Here is a 19,989-nt window from a genome sequence, read left to right as displayed (position 1 = left end):
GAGAGAGAGAGAGAGAGAGAGAGAGATGAAATGTAGAAGACCAGTGTCACATGGTGGACCAGCATGTCATCGGTCCTCGTGGAGACTCTTCGACATAACTTCACACAACCAGACTGACACACACAACCACACACACACTACCAGACACACAACCAGACCCACACACACAACAATGCACACACAGAGTGAGGAAGAACAGGGGGGAGGCGGAGCAGAGGGAGGAGGAGGAGGAGTAGGCTGAGCCTGGAGTAGGCTGAGCCTGGAGCAGGTTGAGGAGGAGGAGAGGGAGGAGGAGGAGGAGCAGTGGGAGGAAGAACAGGGGGGAGGAGGAGCAGAGGGAGGAGGAGGAGGAGTAGGCTGAGCCTGGGGGGGACCACGAGGAGAGCTCATGGTGAAGAGGAGGATGAAGAGCAGGGGCATGTGAGATGTTGGGCCGCTGTGTGGATAGAGGGCTTGGTGTTATCCTTCTGTCAGGTTCGTCTCCCTGACCTCTGACCTCTTGTCATTCTCAGCATTGTGTAAAACAATAGAAAGTACGTATGACAATGCGCACAAACAGGATGTTGTGCAGGAAACAGACTAGAATATTCTAAAATAGTATCTGATTGGGAGTTCCTCACTCTCTCTGTCTGTCTCTTTCATACTTTCTCTTTCTTACTCTCTCTGCTCTCACTCTTTTATACTCTCTCTTTCTCTCTTTCTCTCTCTCACTCTTTTATACTCTCTCTCTTTCTCTCTTTCTCTGTCTCTCACTCTTTTATACTCCCTCTCTGTCTCTCCCTCTCTCTCTTTCTCTGTACTACTCTCCTTGTCACTCTCTCTCTCTCTCTCTCTCTCTCTCTCTCTTACTCTGTCTCTCTCTCTTTGTCTGTTTCTCTCTGTTTCCCTTTCTCTCCCTCCTCCGCTCCACCCATTATGCTAATGAGAAGGGGTGGGGAGCAGGGCTGTGATTGGCTGTCAGGGCTGAGGCCCCTCCCCGCTCCTCTGGGGTAGACTGAGAGGTGTGAACTGTTTCAAACGCTGCACCGCACCGCAGACCTCCTCGTCCTGCCGCCTGTCCCGCTGCCGTCTGTCCTCTGTCGCTGCGCCGCCGGGCAGGGAGGGTGGTGCGTACAGGAGGGTGGTGCATACAGGAGGGTGGTGCATACAGGAGGGTGGTGGGGATGAACGGAGCACTGAGCACTCAGCAGACAGAGTGAAAGGGACAGAGAGGACAGACAGAGAGAGAGAGAGAGAGAGAGAGGGACAGACAGACAGAGGGAGAGAGAGAGAGAGAGAGAGAGACAGAGAGAGAGAGAGAGAGGGACAGACAGACAGAGGGAGTGAGAGAGAGAGAGAGAGAGAGACAGACAGAGAGACAGAGAGACAGAGAGAGAGAGAGAGAGAGAGAGAGAGAGAGAGAGAGAGAGAGAGAGAGAGAGACATGCAGCTGAGTCTGCAGTAAGACTGCTCCGGTCACCAGAGAGGAGAGCGATCGTGTTCCTATCCCTCCTGCGTCGGGACGTCCTGGACTAGAGGCTCCTGGTTGTGCGCTGACACCATGGAGCTACAGAGTCCCCTCTCCCCCACGCCCGACTACCCGGGCCCTCTGGCCCCCGCCGGCCTGGGCCCCTCCCCGGCACACAGCCCCTGCAGGAGCCCCACGGCCGGCTCGACCCAGTCGGCCTTCAGCTACGCCCAGCTGGAGGGCCGCTTCAAACAACTGCAAGGTAGGAGAGCGTTCGGGTCCCGCTCCCTCCGAGAGAACGGCGGGCTCTGAACCCATGAGGTAAAAGGTCAGGCCCGATGATCACACCGAGTGTTGTTTCAACACCCGGCCTCTTCCTGAGAGATCTGGTCCTGAAGGTTTACCTCCTGGGGTCCGAGGTCCGGAGCGGAAAAGCTCTATGATCGTACAAACGTTCCTAAAGGGTTCTAGACGTTATCGAGGGGAGCTCCTTGTCTCGTTGTCTCGTTCCAATCGGCTCCTCTTCTGCTCTGTCTCCTAAAATGAGTTTTTTCTGTTGACAAAGTTTCAGTTTTAGGGGAAAATGTGAAACGAAAACTTGAGGACTCTAGCGAACATCTCGTGTGTTTTGAGTCATCTGGGAAGCGTTTTATTCAATGCCACTATTGTTGGATCTCTTACACACGAGGAAACACTGGGGAACAATGTGGTACAGCTAGAAGAGAGCATCCGTACTGTGGGACATGTTCCGGATAGGAGAGATCCTCCATACTCTTGGATATGTTCCGGATAGGAGAGATCCTCCATACTGTTGGATATGTTCCGGATAGGAGAGATCCTCCATACTCTTGGATATGTTCCGGATAGGAGAGATCCTCCATACTCTTGGATATGTTCCGGATAGGAGAGATCCTCCATACTGTTGGATATGTTCCGGATAGGAGAGATCATCCATACTGTTGGCCATGTTCCAGACTGTGTCTCTAAAGTTGACGGTGCAAAACAATGTGTGTGGCGTGTGGGAACCATGGGTGTTGTAGTTCTTAACGGCTGGTCGCTCCACTTAAAGAAGAAGCAGTTTTAATTTGCTGAGAGGAAGGAAGGGAGGATGAAAGAGGAGAAGACGCCAGCGACAGACGCTGGGCAGGAACTCCTGAAACATTGATGATGAGGAGGAGGAGGAGCAGGGGAGGGGATGAAAAAGAAAGGGGAAGCTAGGATGTAAACACCTAGAAAGTAAACGTGTTTTGATGAATGATTTCTCTCCGTTTTTTGGGATTATCTGTGTGGTACAGTTGGGTTAGCTATACTAATCTCTGTGGTTAGGGTTGGCTAAACTAATCTGCGTGGTAAGGGTTGGCTAAACTAACCTGTGTGGTTAGAGTTAGCTAAACTAATCTGTGTGGTTAGGGTTAGGGTTAGCTAAACTAATCTGTTTAGCTAACCTCCCCGGGGCAACCCATGCGTCTCCACTGATTGGAGGCCACGCCCTTGTGAGGGCGGGTCTTGCAGGTCTCCCGTCTTTCGTGCGCAGTTGATTTTCTTGGCGTGCTTGGTGGTGTCAGCCGTTCCGGGAGCGCTGGAACCGGTAGCCTGTTCAGTCGGAACCGGAACCCTGTCGCCGTCCAGAGAGATCCGCCTCTTCGTGGAGTTCTCTCCCCTGATTGGATAAAGAGGGAACGGGATACACAGTGCTCACCGCCCCTGAGGTCCCCTAAGCGCCCTGTTTCAGGCCGGGCAGTCTCTTCTGTGTAGGTCTGGGTGAACCGTGTCAGCACTCTGGTTGGGTGAGGTCCTCTCTGGACTGAGGACCTGTGGACTGTCCCTGCCCGTCATGATTCAGACTGTTCTATATTCCCTCTGTGATCTCAAGCTGTGGTGCGTCAGACTGGAGAATGTCTCGAGTAGCAGTGACTATGGGCTGTTCGCAGAGATGGCTTACTGTTATTTTCCTCCTCTGACTTTAAGGGGAAAAATCTTTCACCCTGGTTCTCTAATTATAAAAGATGTTATAATGTAAAGGCATCTGAAAATTGCCTTCAGATAACAGATGCTTGCATTGTTGAGAACCAAACTCTACCAGGGGCCAAACGAGGACCAGTAGAACCAAACACTACAGGGGCTAAACGATGCCCAGTAGAACAAACTCTACAGGGGCCAAACGAGGCCCAGTAGAACCAAACTCTACAGGGGCCAAACGAAGCCTAGTAGAACCAAACTCTACAGGGGCCAAACGAGGCCCAGTAGAACCAAACTCTACAGGGGCCAAACAAGGCCCAGTAGAACCAAACTCTACAGGGGCCAAACGAGGCCCAGTAGAACAAACTCTACAGGGGCCAAACAAGGCCCAGTAGAACAAACTCTACAGGGGCCAAACGAAGCCTAGTAGAACCAAACTCTACAGGGGCCAACAACAGGACTGACCAGTCAGTCATGTTAACAACAGCCCGGCTGCACTCCGCTGAAGACAGAACTCATTACTGGGTGATGTTATTGGACTCACATTCAACACCTCAGCTCTCACCACCATATGTCATCCATGTCCTACTTTCAGACTGGGAGGAAGCAGAACGCTCCCCTCTAGTCCCCTCCAGTCTGTGGAGGAACACGACTGAGACAACATCTGCTGTTATTCACTTTGATTTCCATAAATATGCCGAAGATTGTAAAGTTTGAAAAATCACTCACGCTGCGGAGAATGCAAGGACAATGACCAGGCATTCCATGTGTGTGTGTGTGTGTTTGTGTGTGTGTGTGTGTGTGTGTGTGTGTATGTGTGTGTGTGTGTGTCTGTAGGATAAAGAGGTCTTTGATGATGGGAGCTCTGTTCAGCAGCGCCTGCTGGTGTTTACTGTACACTGCAGTGTGGAGCTACTGAGAGCCAACATGATAAAGTCATTCAGCTTTCATCTTACTAGAAGATACATCAGTAAGGGTCAGAGTGGGGATTGTCGTGTTCTTGTTGAAAGTAGATCATAACGGGTCGCTTTCAACTCCCTTTATTTGTTAAAGTATTTCGGTATGGTAACTATGAAGCAAAAGGGAGGGAATTGTATCTAACACGCGTGGAGAAAATTACCGTAGAGCTACTTCAAGCCCCGGGGCTGGGCCCCGAGGCTCTCAACGGCTCTGCCTATGTTTCTGACCTCATCTGGCTCCGGGGCTGAGCTTGTATCAAGTAGGTGTTGCCTATGTGAAGGAGGCGGGGCCTATGTTAAGTAGGCGTGGCCTATGTGACGTCCTAGCTCCGTCCTCCGCGTCTGTCTTAAAGATGCTGCCTTCTGTGGTTGGGGTAGATATTACAGCTTGTATGTTTGGTCTTGCTCCCTTGTGGCTGTGTGTAGTAATTACAGCTTATGTGCTTAATTTACGTAACAGGATGTACCTGGGGTTGGGTTCAGAGGTCCGAGTTAGTATGTGCCTGGGGTTAGGGGCAGAGGTCAGAGTTAGGTGATGTATACTTGGTTTTTAAGCAGTCTCAGATATATCCTGTATGTAGGGTTAGTGTTAAGGTGAACAAGCGTCTCCAGTGTATCCATAGCTCCTGGCAGAACACATGAGGGCATGATCACACACACACACACACACACAAAACCACACACACGCCCCCCCCTCCACCCCCCCCCCCCCCCCCCACACACACACACACACACATTCAATATGAGTGTGTGTGTGGGCAATCTTGAGTGAAAAGGAAATGTCTTATGTGTCCGAAAGTGTGCAAATGTCACTTGAATGGTAACTAATGCCACACACGCACACAAAAACACACGCACACACACACGCAAACACACCAACACACCCTTTTTTTTTTAAACACGTTTTTATTTGAGAAAATGAGCATTGGTCACAGATATTCAACATCATCTTTCTTATGATCTTTCCCCCCCACCCGCCCCCAAAATGCTGCCAGTGCAAAAAGAATGAAGAAAAAAAACAGTGAGAATAAATTTGAAAGTCACACCTCAAATGTTACACTGAAAAGGTTACAAGCATGAATATATACAAGATTAAAATAATAATAATACAATTATATACATGACAAAATAAAATAATAAATAAATAAGAGAAAAAGTGGATATTCAAGACAGTACAAGGATTGGATTGGATTGGATTGGATTCACTTTATTGTCATTGTGCAGAGTACAACGAAATGAGGTTTTGTGACCAAGTAGTAGGCTATTTGCCTTCTGTGATTATCACTACACAGGTTTTCTGAGGTCCCTGAGTCTCCAAGGAGGAACAAGCGCGAGAGGATTTATTCCTGCTTGATTTTCAGTTTTGTGGGAGGATGTCAAGTTTCTCAAAATAAAGTAGTAGAGGGGCCCAAGTATCATGGAATTTTTGGGTCGACCCTCTGATGCAATATTTTATCTTTTCTAGCTTAAGGAATAGAATCAGGTCTTTCATCCAGGAGGAGGTTTTGCTTGGATGTGCTGATTTCCACTCCAACAGGATTCTTCTCCGGGCCAGGAGAGTTAAAAAAGGAATCACATTTTTAATTTTATTTGTGGTTGATATACCCTCCCCTGGAACGCTAAATATAGCCATTTCAGCACTGGGTTGATATCTCTGCTAAAGGCTCAGGTAAAGTTCGAAATATCGTAGTCCAAAAATTATACAGTTTATTACAGGACCAGATCATATGGGCCAGGTCGGCCTTAGCTATATGACAACGTTCACATGTTTCACTTACATTAGGATATATCCTACAGAGTCTGACTCTACTATAATGGATTCAATGGAGAACATTGAACTGAATCAAGCCAAGGCGAGCACATGATGTTGACCCATTTACTTTATAAAATGCACCATCCCAGGTTGCATCTGAGATCTTTGTTCTTCCACCCAATCTGCTCTGATCTTATCGAGCGTTACTTTATTGAGTGATTTGATACTATTAGAGATTTTTGAGATGAGACCCCTGTGGTGCGTGGACATTTGCAGAATGATATCTATTCCTTTTTTTTTAGGTAAATTAGGGAAGCATGGGCAGAAGGCAGGGCCCGCGCCCGGCATAGGCGCCCTAGGCGATTGCCTAGGGCGGCAAATGTGTCGGGAATTAATAAAAATATACGAAACGAGCTAAATGAAACCAAACATGCTCCCAAACGGAACGGAAAAGGAAGGGGGCGCGGGATTAATTGTTAGGGCGCACTGAAACCCGCGCCCCCCCGCTCGGAAGCCCTGTCCAGGGCACAATTTAATGTCGAGTCGCCTAGGGCACCGAAACGGTCAGCGCCGGCCCTCGCTGAAGGTACGAACAAACTGGCGAATCTGAAAAAAGCGGAACAGGTTAGAGCGCTGTAACGCCTCGTTTCCACATACGTACATTCTCGTATGCGATCCAACCGTCTCCGACCGAATGTCCATTCATTCCAATGTGATTCTCCGTAATGTCAGTTTTTCCTCCGAGACTCCTCCCCTCCGTAAAATTTCTGTCCGGTATGTCCGTAATATACGTTCAAAAAATTTAACTTTCGCCGTCGTTTTACGGAGATACCGTATGAACGTTTTTATGTTTTTCACAAAACATGTATGTAGGCCTACCTGGCAGGCCAAACTCCTCGCCGATCTCTTTCCAAGCCTGGTTGGTTTTGTTTTTATCTCTGTATATGTCGATCTTCATGTTCCAAAGTACCGGTCTCCTAAAAACGGCCATTATCATACGCTCCCCCATCTTTTGTCCGTAAATAAATTCATGTCCGTACGTAAAACACTAGCGACTCCTTCCGTAAATTTACGGAAGCACGGATACGAAAAACATACGTATGTGGAAACAATTTTTTTTTCTAAATACCTGTGTTTTGAAAGCTATTTTAATTATTTTACACATTTTAAACATCTCTGATCATAATTTTAAAACATTTGAAACATATTTTTTTTTCCATTTTGCTAAAGTTAGCCAGCAATATTATTTTCTAGGGCTGTCCCCGACTCTGAATTTTCTGAGTCGAATCAGATCTGCCTTTTCAGTCCGGAGATACAGTCCACAGAGATGGCACATAGAGATGGCACATAACTAAAACTCTCCACATGCCCCGACTTATAGTGGTTTTCACCTCTTTCTATGCTTTTATCCTCGCCTTGAAAAAAAGTGGTGAAGTGGAGCAGAGAGATCGCCATCTCTGTGCTGAGTTCGAAGTGCGGGTGGGGTGACGTATATCATATGCGTCGAGAGCAGCGAAGAGCTGTAGTTCACAAAGCGGCCTCACATAAAACCCAAAATTATCAAACTTCTTCACGAAAATTTTTAGTTTTCTTTGCATGAAAAATTATCATTTAAATCCACAAACAACATATGTGTAATCCAGGGCATATAAAGACTGGGACCAGAAAATAATTATTTTCTCTCCATTGACACCCATTCATATTTTTCGATCTCATAGGTCCCGTGAGCTCTACCGGAAGGGGCGTGACTTCGCCACTCTATTCGGTGGCGTTTGTTTACCGGCGTTGCTATGGTGACCTAAATTATTATAAGCAACTGAAAACGATGCCGGTTTGAAACTAAAACTGTGATTCTGAAAAAAGTAAAAATGCTATCAAAGTTCCGTTTCGATAGTATTGAAGATACAAGTGTGTAGATTTGTTTAATGGTTTGAACGATGGTAAACGGTTGAAAACGGTTGAGTTACGATGTCTAGAGGTAGGTGTATCAGAATGGGCAGACGTCTTCAATGAAAACAGCTGAAAACGAAGCGGTATGAAACTAAAACTGTGATTCTGATGAGATTTTAAATGATATCGAAATTCTGTTTAGGTATTATTGAAGATACAAGTGTGTAGATGTGTTAAATGGTTTGCACGAAGATAAACGGTTGAAAATTGATTTAGTTATGTTACTTCTACAGTTGAAGTACGACTGATGATTTGAATCATCGACTTTCAGGTTTTTTTTCGGGTTTATTTTTTTCTCACGGCGCGCGCCCCACAGTTTGAAAACCACTGTGCTAGATACTTCTGCCAGGGCTTCACTAACAGGGAGTCATGGCTGCAAACTGGTTTGGACTAGTTTGGACTGGTTGCAAGGGGTTTTGACTGGTTGGGAATGGTTATAATCGGTTGGGACTGGTTGATGTCCTGTTCTGGAGGAGTTCCCGCCTGTCTTGTGGTCGTTGTGGTTACAGGAGTGTCTCAGAGGGAAGTCCTGCGGGAGATGAGGAATGCCAAAAACTCTCTCTCTCTCTCTCTAATAGAAGACGGCTGGTCATCGAATCTCTATTTGCAATGTCTGCACGACCAACAGAACTGACGCACGCACACACACACACACACACACACACACACACACACACACACACACACACACACACACACACACACACACACACACACACACACACACACACACAGACTCCTCTGTCTTCATGTTTCCAGGCTGTTTGTTGGCGGGTCTGCTCAGCTGATCTCAGCTGCAAAGCTCTTAATGTTCCAATCGAGTAAACATCTTTTTCCTCCTCTTCCTCTTCCTCGCCCTCCTCCCGGTTTCCCTCTCTCTGAGGGAGGCAGAGAGGAGGTGACCATTTAAACCCGGGCCTCTGTGTGTCTTCTACAGACAGAAGAGCTGGTGGAACTCAGATCTGATATTTTGTCATTGCAACCTTGACTCCTGATATTTTGTCATTGCAACCTTGACTCCCCACTCAGACTTGTGAGTGTGTGTGTGTGTGTGTGTGTGTGTGTGTGTGTGTGTGTGTGTGTGTGTGTGTGTGTGTGTGTGTGTGTGTGTGTGTGTGTGTGTGTGTGTGTGTGTGTGTGTGTGTGTGTGTGCGGTGGGAGTGTGTGAGAGGGTTTTGTTGAAGGCAATTAATTATCACATGATAAGCAGGCGCTGAGCAGTCCCCTCTGTCTATGCAGCAGTCTGACCTAACAATGCTTTCTATTCTGAACTGTTTGCGTTTTGCTGGTAGTTTAATCTCTCTATCAGACAAACAGAACCCCTTACACACACACACACACACACACACACACACACACACACACACACACACACACACACACACACACACACACACACACACACACACACACACACACACACACACACACACTTCCTTCTGTGGAATCAGCAGGAAGGGTAATCGAATCTGAGAGTAAGAGAAAGAGATAATGGCTCCATTCCAAATGTCTTGTCCTCATGCTCATTCACTATTGCTTCAAGCTAATGAGCAGTAGGAATCAGTAGTGGAAGATGAGCAGGAGGAGAGGAGCAGGAGGGCGCAAACTGATCCTCCACACCAGTCACTATGCAGAATGAGTAGATCACTAGGCTGAACTAGGCAGAGTGAGTAGATCACTAGGCTGAACTAGGCAGAGTGAGTAGGTCACTAGGCAGAGTGAGTAGATCACTAGGCAGAGTGAGTAGATCACTAGGCAGGTACGTGATTCCTCTTCATGTTTGCATGCGTGTGTGTGTGTGTGTGTGTGTGTGTGTGTGTGTGTGTGTGTGTGTGTGTGTGTGTGTGTGTGTGTGTGTGTGTGTGTGTGTGTGTGTGTGTGTGTGTGTGTGTGTGTGTGTGTGTGTGTCTGTCTGTGTCTGTGTCTGTGTGTGTGTTTCCAGACACAGGAAACCTCTCCCATACACATTATCCTTCCAAGAAACAATAGAGTTAGAAGATTCACAGAAAACAGACCCACACACCTGTCATGTCCAGGAAGTAATGTGTTACAGCATTGTGTGTTTGTGTGTGTGTGAGACAATGTGTGTGTTTATTCACCATAGCGATGTCGACCATTCAGTCTTCTGGCTTCTCCACAGGATATTATTAATGTCTGATCTACATCTTATAAACCTTTGTTTTTCTCTCCGGTGTGTGTGTGTGTGTGTGTGTGTGTGTGTGTGTGTGTGTGTGTGTGTGCGTGTGTGTGTGTGTGTAGATGAGCGGGAGGCAGTCCAGAAGAAGACCTTCACTAAGTGGGTGAACTCCCACCTCTCCAGAGTTTCCTGCCGCATCACAGACCTCTACCTCGACCTGCGCGATGGACGCTCCCTCATCAAGCTCCTGGAGGTGCTGTCTGGGGAGCGGCTGGTGAGACACGCACACACGCATGCACACGCATGCAAGCAACGCACTCACACACCTCTAACACACACGCACACGCACTCACACGCATACACACACGCACTATATTAATAATAATCCATGATGAGCAGGTTATAAGTTATAACTATTAATAATTATACATGATGCACCGGTTATTCTCACTATATTAATAATTAAAACACTATGAACCGGTTATTCTAACCATTTTAATAATAATACATGATGAACAGGTTATTCTAACTATATTAATAATGATACATGATGAACAGGTTATTCTAACTATATTAATAATAATACATGATGAACAGGTTATTCTAACTATAATAATATTATTAATATATGAACGTTGAACTATATTAATGAGGACTTGTTCCCCCCTGTCAGCCTAAGCCCACCAAGGGCCGCATGCGCATCCACTGCCTGGAGAACGTGGACAAGGCGCTGCAGTTCCTCAAGGAGCAGCGCGTCCACCTGGAGAACATGGGCTCCCACGACATCGTCGACGGCAACCAACGCCTCACGCTGGGCCTCATCTGGACCATCATCCTCCGCTTCCAGGTGAGCGACCCCAAGGCCGCCTGACGCCACATGAACACGTGAGGTCAGGTTAGCATGGTTAGCAATATTAGCATTGTTCAGGGTCAGCACTATCGGCAGTCTTCAGGGTAAGCAACATAAGCAGTATGCAGGGTAAGCACCATTAGCAGCGTTCAAGGTTAGCAACATTAGCAGCGTTCAGGGTTAGCAATATTAGCAGTGTTCAGGGTTAGCAGAATTTGCAGTGTTCAGCTTTAGCATGGTAGGGTTAGCACCATGAAGATTGCTATAGAGACCAGGTGTGCGTACCAGGTGTGTGTACCAGATGTGCGTACCAGGTGTGTGTACCAGGTGTGTGTACCAGGTGTGTGTACCAGGTGTGTGTACCGGGTGTTTGATACGTTGTTGCTCTCTCAGATCCAGGACATCAGCGTGGAGACAGAAGACAACAAGGAGAAGAGATCTGCTAAAGATGCCCTTCTGCTCTGGTGCCAGATGAAGAGCGCTGGGTACTGATACTACAAATACTACTGCAAATACTACTGCTAGAAGTACATATACTACATACTACAAATACTACTGCTAGAATTACATATACTACATACTACAAATACTACTACAAATTATACTGCTAGAAGTACATATACTACATACTACAAATAGTAGCATAGTATGTGAAGAAAAATTAATAGCAATATTAATCTTGGTATTAATAGGTTTTTCTCTCTCTGTCTCCAGGTATCCCAACGTCAACATCCATAACTTTACCACCAGCTGGAGAGACGGCATGGCCTTCAACGCCCTCATCCACAAACACAGGTACCCTTACCCTGACCTCTGACCTCTAACTCTGACCCCTCACCTCTAACCCTGACCTCTAACTCTGACCCCTCACCTCTAACCCTGACCTCAAACCCTAACCTACAACTCTGACCTCAAACCAAGACCCCTTACTCAGACCTCTACCCCTGACGTCAAACCCTAAAGTCGGACCCTGACCTCTAACTCTGACCCTGACCACTGACCTACACCCTTAACCTCCAACCGCTAAACCTTATCCACAAATAAAAGTACCCCAACCTCTAACCCTGTGTGTGTGTGTGTGTGTGTGTGTGTGTGTGTGTGTGTGTGTGTGTGTGTGTGTGTGTGTGTGTGTGTGTGTGTGTGTGTGTGTGTGTGCGCAGACCGGACCTGATAGACTTTGACCGACTGAAGAAGTCCAACGCCCACCACAACCTGCAGAACGCCTTCAACCTGGCGGAGCAGCACCTGGGCATCACCAAGCTGCTGGACGCCGAGGGTGAGTGTGGAAACCTGGGTCACCTGGACTCTTGATAGTCACCCCGACCCTTGACTTCTGCTTTGCTTATCAGTCACAAACATCTGTGTGTGTTTGTGCAGACATCAGCGTGGACCACCCGGATGAGAAGTCCATCATCACCTACGTGGTGACTTACTACCACTACTTCTCCAAGATGAAGGCCCTGAAGGTGGAGGGGAAACGCATCGGAAAGGTATGGACCCGGGTTAGATAAACCATGGGGTTAGATGAACCATGGACAATAAAACAGGAAGTTAGACGTATACAAGATGTGTGGACACATACAGTATTTATTTATATACTAAGGCCATGTTGCGGATGTCCCGACAAGGTTTATGTGAATATTCTATGTCCACCCAATATATAATGAAGGCCCTCCCCTAGGGGCTAGGTACTGGTCTACTCTACTATCTCTACTGCTAACTCTATCTACTATTAACTCTACTAACCATCTCTACTGCTAACTCTACTAACACTATCTACTATTAACTCTACTAACTATCTCTACTGCTAACTCTAATAGCTCTATCTACTGCTAACTCTACTAACTCTATCTACTATTAACTCTACTAACTATCTCTACTGCTAACTCTACTCACTCTATCTACTATTAACTCTACTAACTATCTCTACTGCTAACTCTACTCACTCTATCTACTGCTAACTCTAATAGTTCTATCTACTGCTAACTCTACTAATTCTATCTACGGCTAACTCTACTAACTATCTCTACTGCTAACTCTATCTACTGCTAACTCTAATAGCTCTATCTACTGCTAACTCTACTAACTCTATCTACGGCTAACTCTACTATCTCTATCTACGGCTAACTCTACTAACTATCTCTACTGCTAACTCTACTAACTCTATCTACTGCTAACTCTAATAACTCTATCTACTGCTAGCTGTACTTTATCTACTGCTAACACTACTAATTATATCTCTACTGCTAACTCTACTTACTCTGTCTCTACTGCTAACTCTACTAACGATCTCTACTCTGCTATCTCTAGTTCTCGGTAGATTACTGGGTTCACCTTTCAGGCACGGCTTGCTTTCCGCCAAGCAGACCTGGGGATGCTCACTGAGGGACGTCAGTCGCAGTAAACTAGGAATGAGAGCAGATCCCTTATTGCTGAATCTGTCAACTTTCCAGCCCTTCTTGTAAAAAGGAGCTGGTTTGCAAACATGAATGTGTTCTGATTTGGTTATCATGTCTCCCTTAAGCGTTGGGTTAAAGACAATGGTGTTTCCCACATCAGAAGGACGCGATGGGCCTTAGTTCACAGTCGCAGTGATCCCGGGGGGTTTACCCGGGATATCCGCCCATATTCCCGTCGCACATGACCTCATGCAGAACATGGTCCAGAACATGTTCCAGATCATGTTCCAGAAGCTTCAGGGTAAGACTGGGGATTGACTGTACTCTGTCTCCCCCTGGTGGCCAGGTCTTGGACAACGCTCTGGAGTCCCAGAAAATGATCGATAAGTACGAGGGTCTGTCCTCGGACCTGCTGGAGTGGATTGAACAGACCATAATAATCCTCAACAACCGCAAGTTCGCCAACTCTCTGGTGGGCGTCCAGCAGCAACTACAGGCCTTCAACTCCTACCGCACAGTGGAGAAGCCCCCCAAGTTAGTCACACGCATACACACACACACACACACACACACATGGTTAGGACGATGTTGATGATGATGATGTTCACAGTGGTGGCGATAATGATGATGATGATGATGATGATCACGGTGGTGATGGTGATGAGGATGTGATGATGATGGTGATTGTGGTGGCGGTTGTCTCAGGTTCACAGAGAAGGGGAACTTGGAGGTCCTTCTGTTCACCATCCAGAGCCGGATGAGGGCCAACAACCAGAAGGTGTACACCCCCCGCGAGGGCAAGCTCATCTCTGACATCAACAAGGTGAGCCCTGACCCTGACCCCTGACCCTGACCCCTGACCCTGACCCCTGACCCTGACCTCTGACTCCTGACCCTTGACCCCTGACCCTGACCCCTGACCCCTAACCCTGACCCCTAACCCTGATCCTGCCCCCTGACGCGATGCCTCCCAGCGGACTGAACGCTGTGTTGTGATAGGCCTGGGAGCGGCTGGAGAAGGCGGAGCATGAGCGGGAGCTGGCCCTGAGGACGGAGCTGATTCGCCAGGAGAAACTGGAGCAGCTGGCGAGACGCTTCGACCGCAAGGCGGCCATGAGGGAGACCTGGTTGAGTGAGAACCAGAGACTGGTTTCCCAGGTAACACACACACACACATGCTGACAGCTCCCCCTGCTGACCTCAACAGGTCATCACACCCTGCCTTCTGTCAATTAGTCTTTAAGTAACCTCTCCTTTCCCTCTCCTCCTCCTCCTCCTCCTCCTCCTCCAGGATAACTTTGGCTTCGACCTCCAGGCGGTGGAGGCCGCCACTAAGAAGCACGAGGCCATAGAGACGGACATCGCTGCGTACGAGGAGCGAGTGAAGGTCAGAGGTCAAACTTCCTGTCATTTAAGATGGAGGCTTCATCGATTCCACTGTCTGGCTAAACACCTCCGTCTGCCCGTCTGTTTGTCTACCTGTGTGTCTGTCTGTCTACCTGTCTGTCTACCTGTGTGTCTGTCTACCTGTGCATCTGTCTGTCTACCTGTGTGTCTGTCTGTCTACCTGTCTGTATACCTGTGTGTCTGTCTACCTACCTGTCTGTCTACCTGTGTGTCTGTCTACCTGTCTGTCTACCTGTGTGTATGTCTACCTGTGCGTATGTCTGTCTACCTGTCTGTCTACCTGTGTGTCTGTCTGTCTACCTGTCTGTATACCTGTGTGTGTGTCGACCTACCTGTCGGTCTGTATGTCTGTCTACCTGTCTGTCTCTCTGTGTGACTGTCCACCTGTCTGTGTGTCAGGCGGTGGTTTCCGTGGCGAGGGAGCTAGAGGCGGAGTCGTACCACGACCTGAAGCGCGTGTCGGCCAGGAAGGACAACGTGCTGCGGCTGTGGGAGTACCTCCTGGAGCTGCTGAAGGCGCGCCGGCAGCGGCTGGAGCTCACCCTGGGCCTGCAGCACGTCTTCCAGGAGATGCTGCACATCATGGACTGGATGGACGAGATGAAGGTAGGGAGGGGTTCCTCATGGTTAACATGTGTTCTCTGCTGTTAGATGTTGCATACAGAGGGAGATGTGTGTTAACATGTGTTCTAGTGTTAGATGCTGTATGCAGAGGGAGGTGTGTGTTAACATGTGTTCTAGTGTTAGATGCTGTATGCAGAGGGAGGTGTGTGTTAACATGTGGTCTAGTGTTAGATGCTGTATGCAGAGGGAGGTGTGTGTTAACATGTGGTCTAGTGTTAGATGCTGTATGCAGAGGGAGGTGTGTGTTAACATGTGTTCTAGTGTTAGATGCTGTATGCAGAGGGAGGTGTGTGTTAACATGTGGTCTAGTGTTAGATGCTGTATGCAGAGGGAGGTGTGTGTTAACATGTGTTCTAGTGTTAGATGCTGTATGCAGAGGGAGGTGTGTGTTAACATGTGGTCTAGTGTTAGATGCTGTATGCAGAGGGAGGTGTGTGTTAACATGTGGTCCCCGGTGTTAGATGCTGCTGCTGTCCCAGGACTATGGGAAACACCTCCTGGGGGTGGAGGATCTCCTCCAGAAGCACAGCCTGGTGGAGACGGACATCTCCGTCCAGGCCGACCGCGTCCGCTCCGTCAACAACAACGCCCAGAAGTTTGCCGAGGACTCGGAGGGTGAGGCCCAGCCCGACGCCCCCCCCCCCCCCCCCCCCGGTCTGACGGGCTGACCGGGTCACTAACCCCCTCCCCCCCCCCCCCCCCTGCAGGCTACCAGCCCTGCGACCCCCAGGTGATCCGGGACCGCGTGGCCCACATGGAGTTCTGCTACCAGGAGCTGAGCCAGCTGGCGGCCGAGCGCCGTGCCCGGCTGGACGAGTCCCGGCGCCTCTGGAGCTTCTTCTGGGAGATGGCCGAGGAGGTCCGAGACCGCCAGGGGGGGCGGGGGGGGGGCTGCTGCATGAGTGGGTGAAGCCAGGCTGCGTGTGAGTGTGTGAATGCAGGGTGTGTGTGTGTGTGTGAAGCCAGGCTGTGTGTGAGTGGGTGAAGGCAGGGTGTGTGTGTGTGGGTGAAGGCAGGGTGTGTGTGTGTGGGTGAAGGCAGGGTGTGTGTGTGTGGGTGAAGGCAGGGTGTGTGTGAGTGGATGAAGGCAGGGTGTGTGTGAGTGGATGAAGACAGGGTGTGTGTGAGTGGGTGAGGTCAGGCTGTGTGAAGGGCTGAAGGTATCGCTGCAGTGAGTGAAGTGTGCGGCTGCTGTGTGCAGGAGGGCTGGATCCGGGAGAAGGAGCAGATCTTGTCGTCGGAGGACTGTGGGAAGGACCTGACGGGGGCGGTGCGGCTGCTCAGCGGCCACCGCGCCCTGGAGGACGAGACGGCGGGCCGGGCCGCCCACCTGGCCGCCACCGTCCGCCAGGGGGAGGCGCTGGTGGCCGACGGACACTTCGGAGCCGACAAGATAAAAGAACGCATCCAGGACATCCAGGTAGGAGAACGGGCCCTCGCCAAACACCTGGACCGTCATTTAGCAAGCATTGTGCTGATAGCCTGGTGACCATGGTAACGCCCCCCCCCCCCCCCCTCCTGCAGGAGCAGTGGGCCGCCCTGGAGAATCTGTCTGCACTGCGGAAGAAGAGCCTGCAGGACGCATGCAACAAACACCAGTTCCAGGTACTGTAACACACGCACTGTAACACACACTGTAACACACACACTGTAACACACATGCACTGTTACTCACACTGCAACACACACACACACACTGTAACACACATGCACTGTTACTCACACTGTAACACACATACTGTAACACAAACACTGCAACATCCACACTGTAACACACACACCGTCACACAAGCACTGTAGCACATACACCGTACCACACACCATAACACACACACTGTAACACACACACACACTGTAACACAAGAACTGTAACACACACTGTAACCCACACACTGCACCACACAAACAGCAGTGTAACACACACACACACACACACACACACACACACACACACCGTAACACACACTTTAACACACACACACACACACTGTAACCCACACACTGTACCACACAAACACAGTGTAGCACACAGCGTGGCAGCCCGTCTGACCTCCTCGTCCCCAGGCGGATGCGGACGACATGGACACCTGGATGCTGGACGTCCTGCGCATCGTGTCCAGCGTGGACGTGGGCCACGACGAGTTCTCCGCTCAGGCGCTGGTGAAGAAACACAAAGACGCCGCCGAGGAGATCGCCAGCTACCGGCCCGCCATCGCCTCTCTGCACGAGCAGGCCCGCACGCTGCCCGGCCCGCAGGCCGCTGCCCCCGAGGTAGGACCCCCCGACCAACACCGGAACCAGTAGAGCCACCACTGGAACCAGTAGAGCCACCACCGGAACCAGTAGAGCCACCACTAGAACCAGTAGAGCCACCACCGGAACCAGTAGAGCCACCACCGGAACCAGTAGAGCCACCACCGGAACCAGTAGAGCCACCACCGGAACCAGTAGAGCCACCACCGGAACCAGTAGAGCCACCACCGGAACCAGTAGAGCCACCACTAGAACCAGTAGAGCCACCACTAGAACCACCACTAGAACCAGTAAAACCATCACTAGAACCAGTAGAGCCACCACTCAAACCACTGCCAGAACCAGTAGAACCACCTCCAGAACCACTAGAACCACCACTAGAACCAGTATGCCCCCTAGCCCCGGACCAGTAGGCCCACGCTGTGTGTGTGCAGGTGGCGGGCCGGCTGGCGGGCATCGAGGAGCGGTACCAGGAGGTGGTGGAGCTGAGCCGGCTGCGGAGGCAGGCTCTGCAGGACGCGCTGGCCCTCTACCGGCTGCGCAGCGAGGCGGGCTCCTGCGAGGCCTGGATCGAGGAGAAGGAGCAGTGGCTGAGCAGCATGGAGATCCCCGAGCGGCTGGAGGACCTGGAGGTGGTCCAGCACAGGTCTGTCCCCGAGGAGCCCCTCAGAGCCCGGCGGGACCTGGGAGAACATTAGAACGTCCTCACAGGGAGGGGGACATAAGGTTGAAGGTTGTGTTGTTAGAACACATTATTATCACAGCCACTCGAACCAGTAGAACCAGTAGAACCACCACTGGAACCAGTAGAACCACCACTAGAACCACTAGAACCAGTAGAACCACCACTAGAACCAGTAGAACCACCACTAGAACCAGTAGAACCACCACTAGAACCACTAGAACCAGTAGAACCACCACTAGAACCAGTAGAACCATCACTAGCCCGGCCACCCCGCCACGGGGCCCAGGCTGGGCCAGAGAATCCCCCCTGTGGGTCCTGTCTGGTCTGGTCCCGCCCTAACTCACACCACCGCCCCCTCCAGGTTCGAGAGCTTGGAGCCGGAGATGAACAGCCATGCGTCTCGGGTTGCCGTGGTGAACCAGGTCGCTAGGCAACTGCTCCACAGCGGCCATCCCACTGAGACGGAGATCAAGGCCCAGCAGGACAAACTCAACACCAGGTAAGGTGTTCTCTCTCGGGTCCTCCGTCTGCCCCGCCGCTGTCTTCCTGTAGGTCCTCATCACTGAACGGATCCCGTGGTGACGGCTTGGTGGGCGGCGACGGACCACTAAGAGTTCACCTCTGGTTAACATGATGTTCATCATCTCATGACACGCTCGCTAAGACACGCTCGTTAAGTCACGCTCGTTAAGACACGCTCGTTAAGACACGCTCGTTTAGACACGCTCGTTTAGACACGTTCGTTAAGACACGCTCGTTAAGACACGCTCGTTAAGACACACTCGTTAAGACACGCTCGTTAAGACCTGCTGCCCACGCCCTCCCAGGTGGAGCTCCTTCAGAGACCTGGTAGACCAGAAGAAGGAGGCCCTCCAGTCAGCGCTGGGCATCCAGAACTACCACCTGGACTGTAACGAGACGAAGTCCTGGATCAGAGAGAAGACAAAGGTACCAAGACCACTGTGTATATACTACTACTATACGACTGCACCTTCTAGCAGTACGGAGGAGTACAGTAGGACTCAGTAGTACCTCTAGGTCGGCAGTACTCAGTAGTGCGTCCCCCCAGGTGATCGAGTCCACCCAGGAGCTGGGGAACGACCTGGCCGGGGTGATGGCTCTGCAGAGGAAGCTGACGGGGATGGAGCGAGACCTGGCCGCCATCGAGGACAAGCTGGGCGGCCTGGGCACGGAGGCGGAGCGGCTGGCCACCCAGCACCCGGAGCAAGCCCAGGGCATCCGGGCCCAGGTGGTGCAGCTCTCCTCCGTCTGGGACGAGATGAAGGTACGTCCTCCGGGCTGCACCCCTCCATACCGGTACCTGTCGTACGGTGGGACCTGTCTCATCCTCTGTCTCCTCCCTCCTCCCTCTGTCTCCTCCCCCTGTCTCCTCCCTCCTCCCTGTGTCTCCTCCCTGTGTCTCCTCCCTCCTCCCTCTGTCTCCTCCCCCTGTCTCCTCCCTCCTCCCCGTGTCTCCTCCCTCCTCCCTCTGTCTCCTCCCTCTGTCTCCTCCCTCCTCCCCGTGTCTCCTCCCTCCTCCCTCTGTCTCCTCACTTTGTCTCCTCC

At 50.3% G+C, this 19,989-nt stretch overlaps 1 protein-coding gene across 1 annotated transcript in view; it reads left to right on the top strand.

The window, feature by feature from the left end:
- The first annotated feature begins 1,017 nt into the window (after positions 1–1,017).
- Positions 1,018–19,989, top strand: part of LOC132472867 (spectrin beta chain, non-erythrocytic 1-like) — a 40,209-nt gene continuing 21,237 nt past the window's right edge. The window contains exons 1-21 of the mRNA XM_060072673.1: positions 1,018–1,709; positions 10,328–10,479; positions 10,879–11,052; positions 11,449–11,540; positions 11,770–11,850; positions 12,216–12,331; positions 12,433–12,545; positions 13,801–13,988; positions 14,160–14,277; positions 14,454–14,612; positions 14,746–14,841; positions 15,261–15,467; positions 15,947–16,100; positions 16,193–16,344; positions 16,687–16,905; positions 17,010–17,090; positions 17,550–17,756; positions 18,173–18,384; positions 18,785–18,922; positions 19,251–19,371; positions 19,493–19,708. Coding sequence (XP_059928656.1) covers positions 1,541–1,709; positions 10,328–10,479; positions 10,879–11,052; positions 11,449–11,540; positions 11,770–11,850; positions 12,216–12,331; positions 12,433–12,545; positions 13,801–13,988; positions 14,160–14,277; positions 14,454–14,612; positions 14,746–14,841; positions 15,261–15,467; positions 15,947–16,100; positions 16,193–16,344; positions 16,687–16,905; positions 17,010–17,090; positions 17,550–17,756; positions 18,173–18,384; positions 18,785–18,922; positions 19,251–19,371; positions 19,493–19,708 — 3,165 coding nt within the window. The 5' untranslated portion in view covers positions 1,018–1,540. The remainder of the gene's footprint in view (positions 1,710–10,327; positions 10,480–10,878; positions 11,053–11,448; positions 11,541–11,769; positions 11,851–12,215; positions 12,332–12,432; positions 12,546–13,800; positions 13,989–14,159; positions 14,278–14,453; positions 14,613–14,745; positions 14,842–15,260; positions 15,468–15,946; positions 16,101–16,192; positions 16,345–16,686; positions 16,906–17,009; positions 17,091–17,549; positions 17,757–18,172; positions 18,385–18,784; positions 18,923–19,250; positions 19,372–19,492; positions 19,709–19,989) is intronic.

This window comes from Gadus macrocephalus, chromosome 15, assembly GCF_031168955.1.
Source record: "Gadus macrocephalus chromosome 15, ASM3116895v1".
Classification (NCBI taxonomy): domain Eukaryota; kingdom Metazoa; phylum Chordata; class Actinopteri; order Gadiformes; family Gadidae; genus Gadus; species Gadus macrocephalus.
Note: the sequence above shows the minus strand (reverse complement) of the source record. Positions and strands in the feature narration are given on the sequence as shown.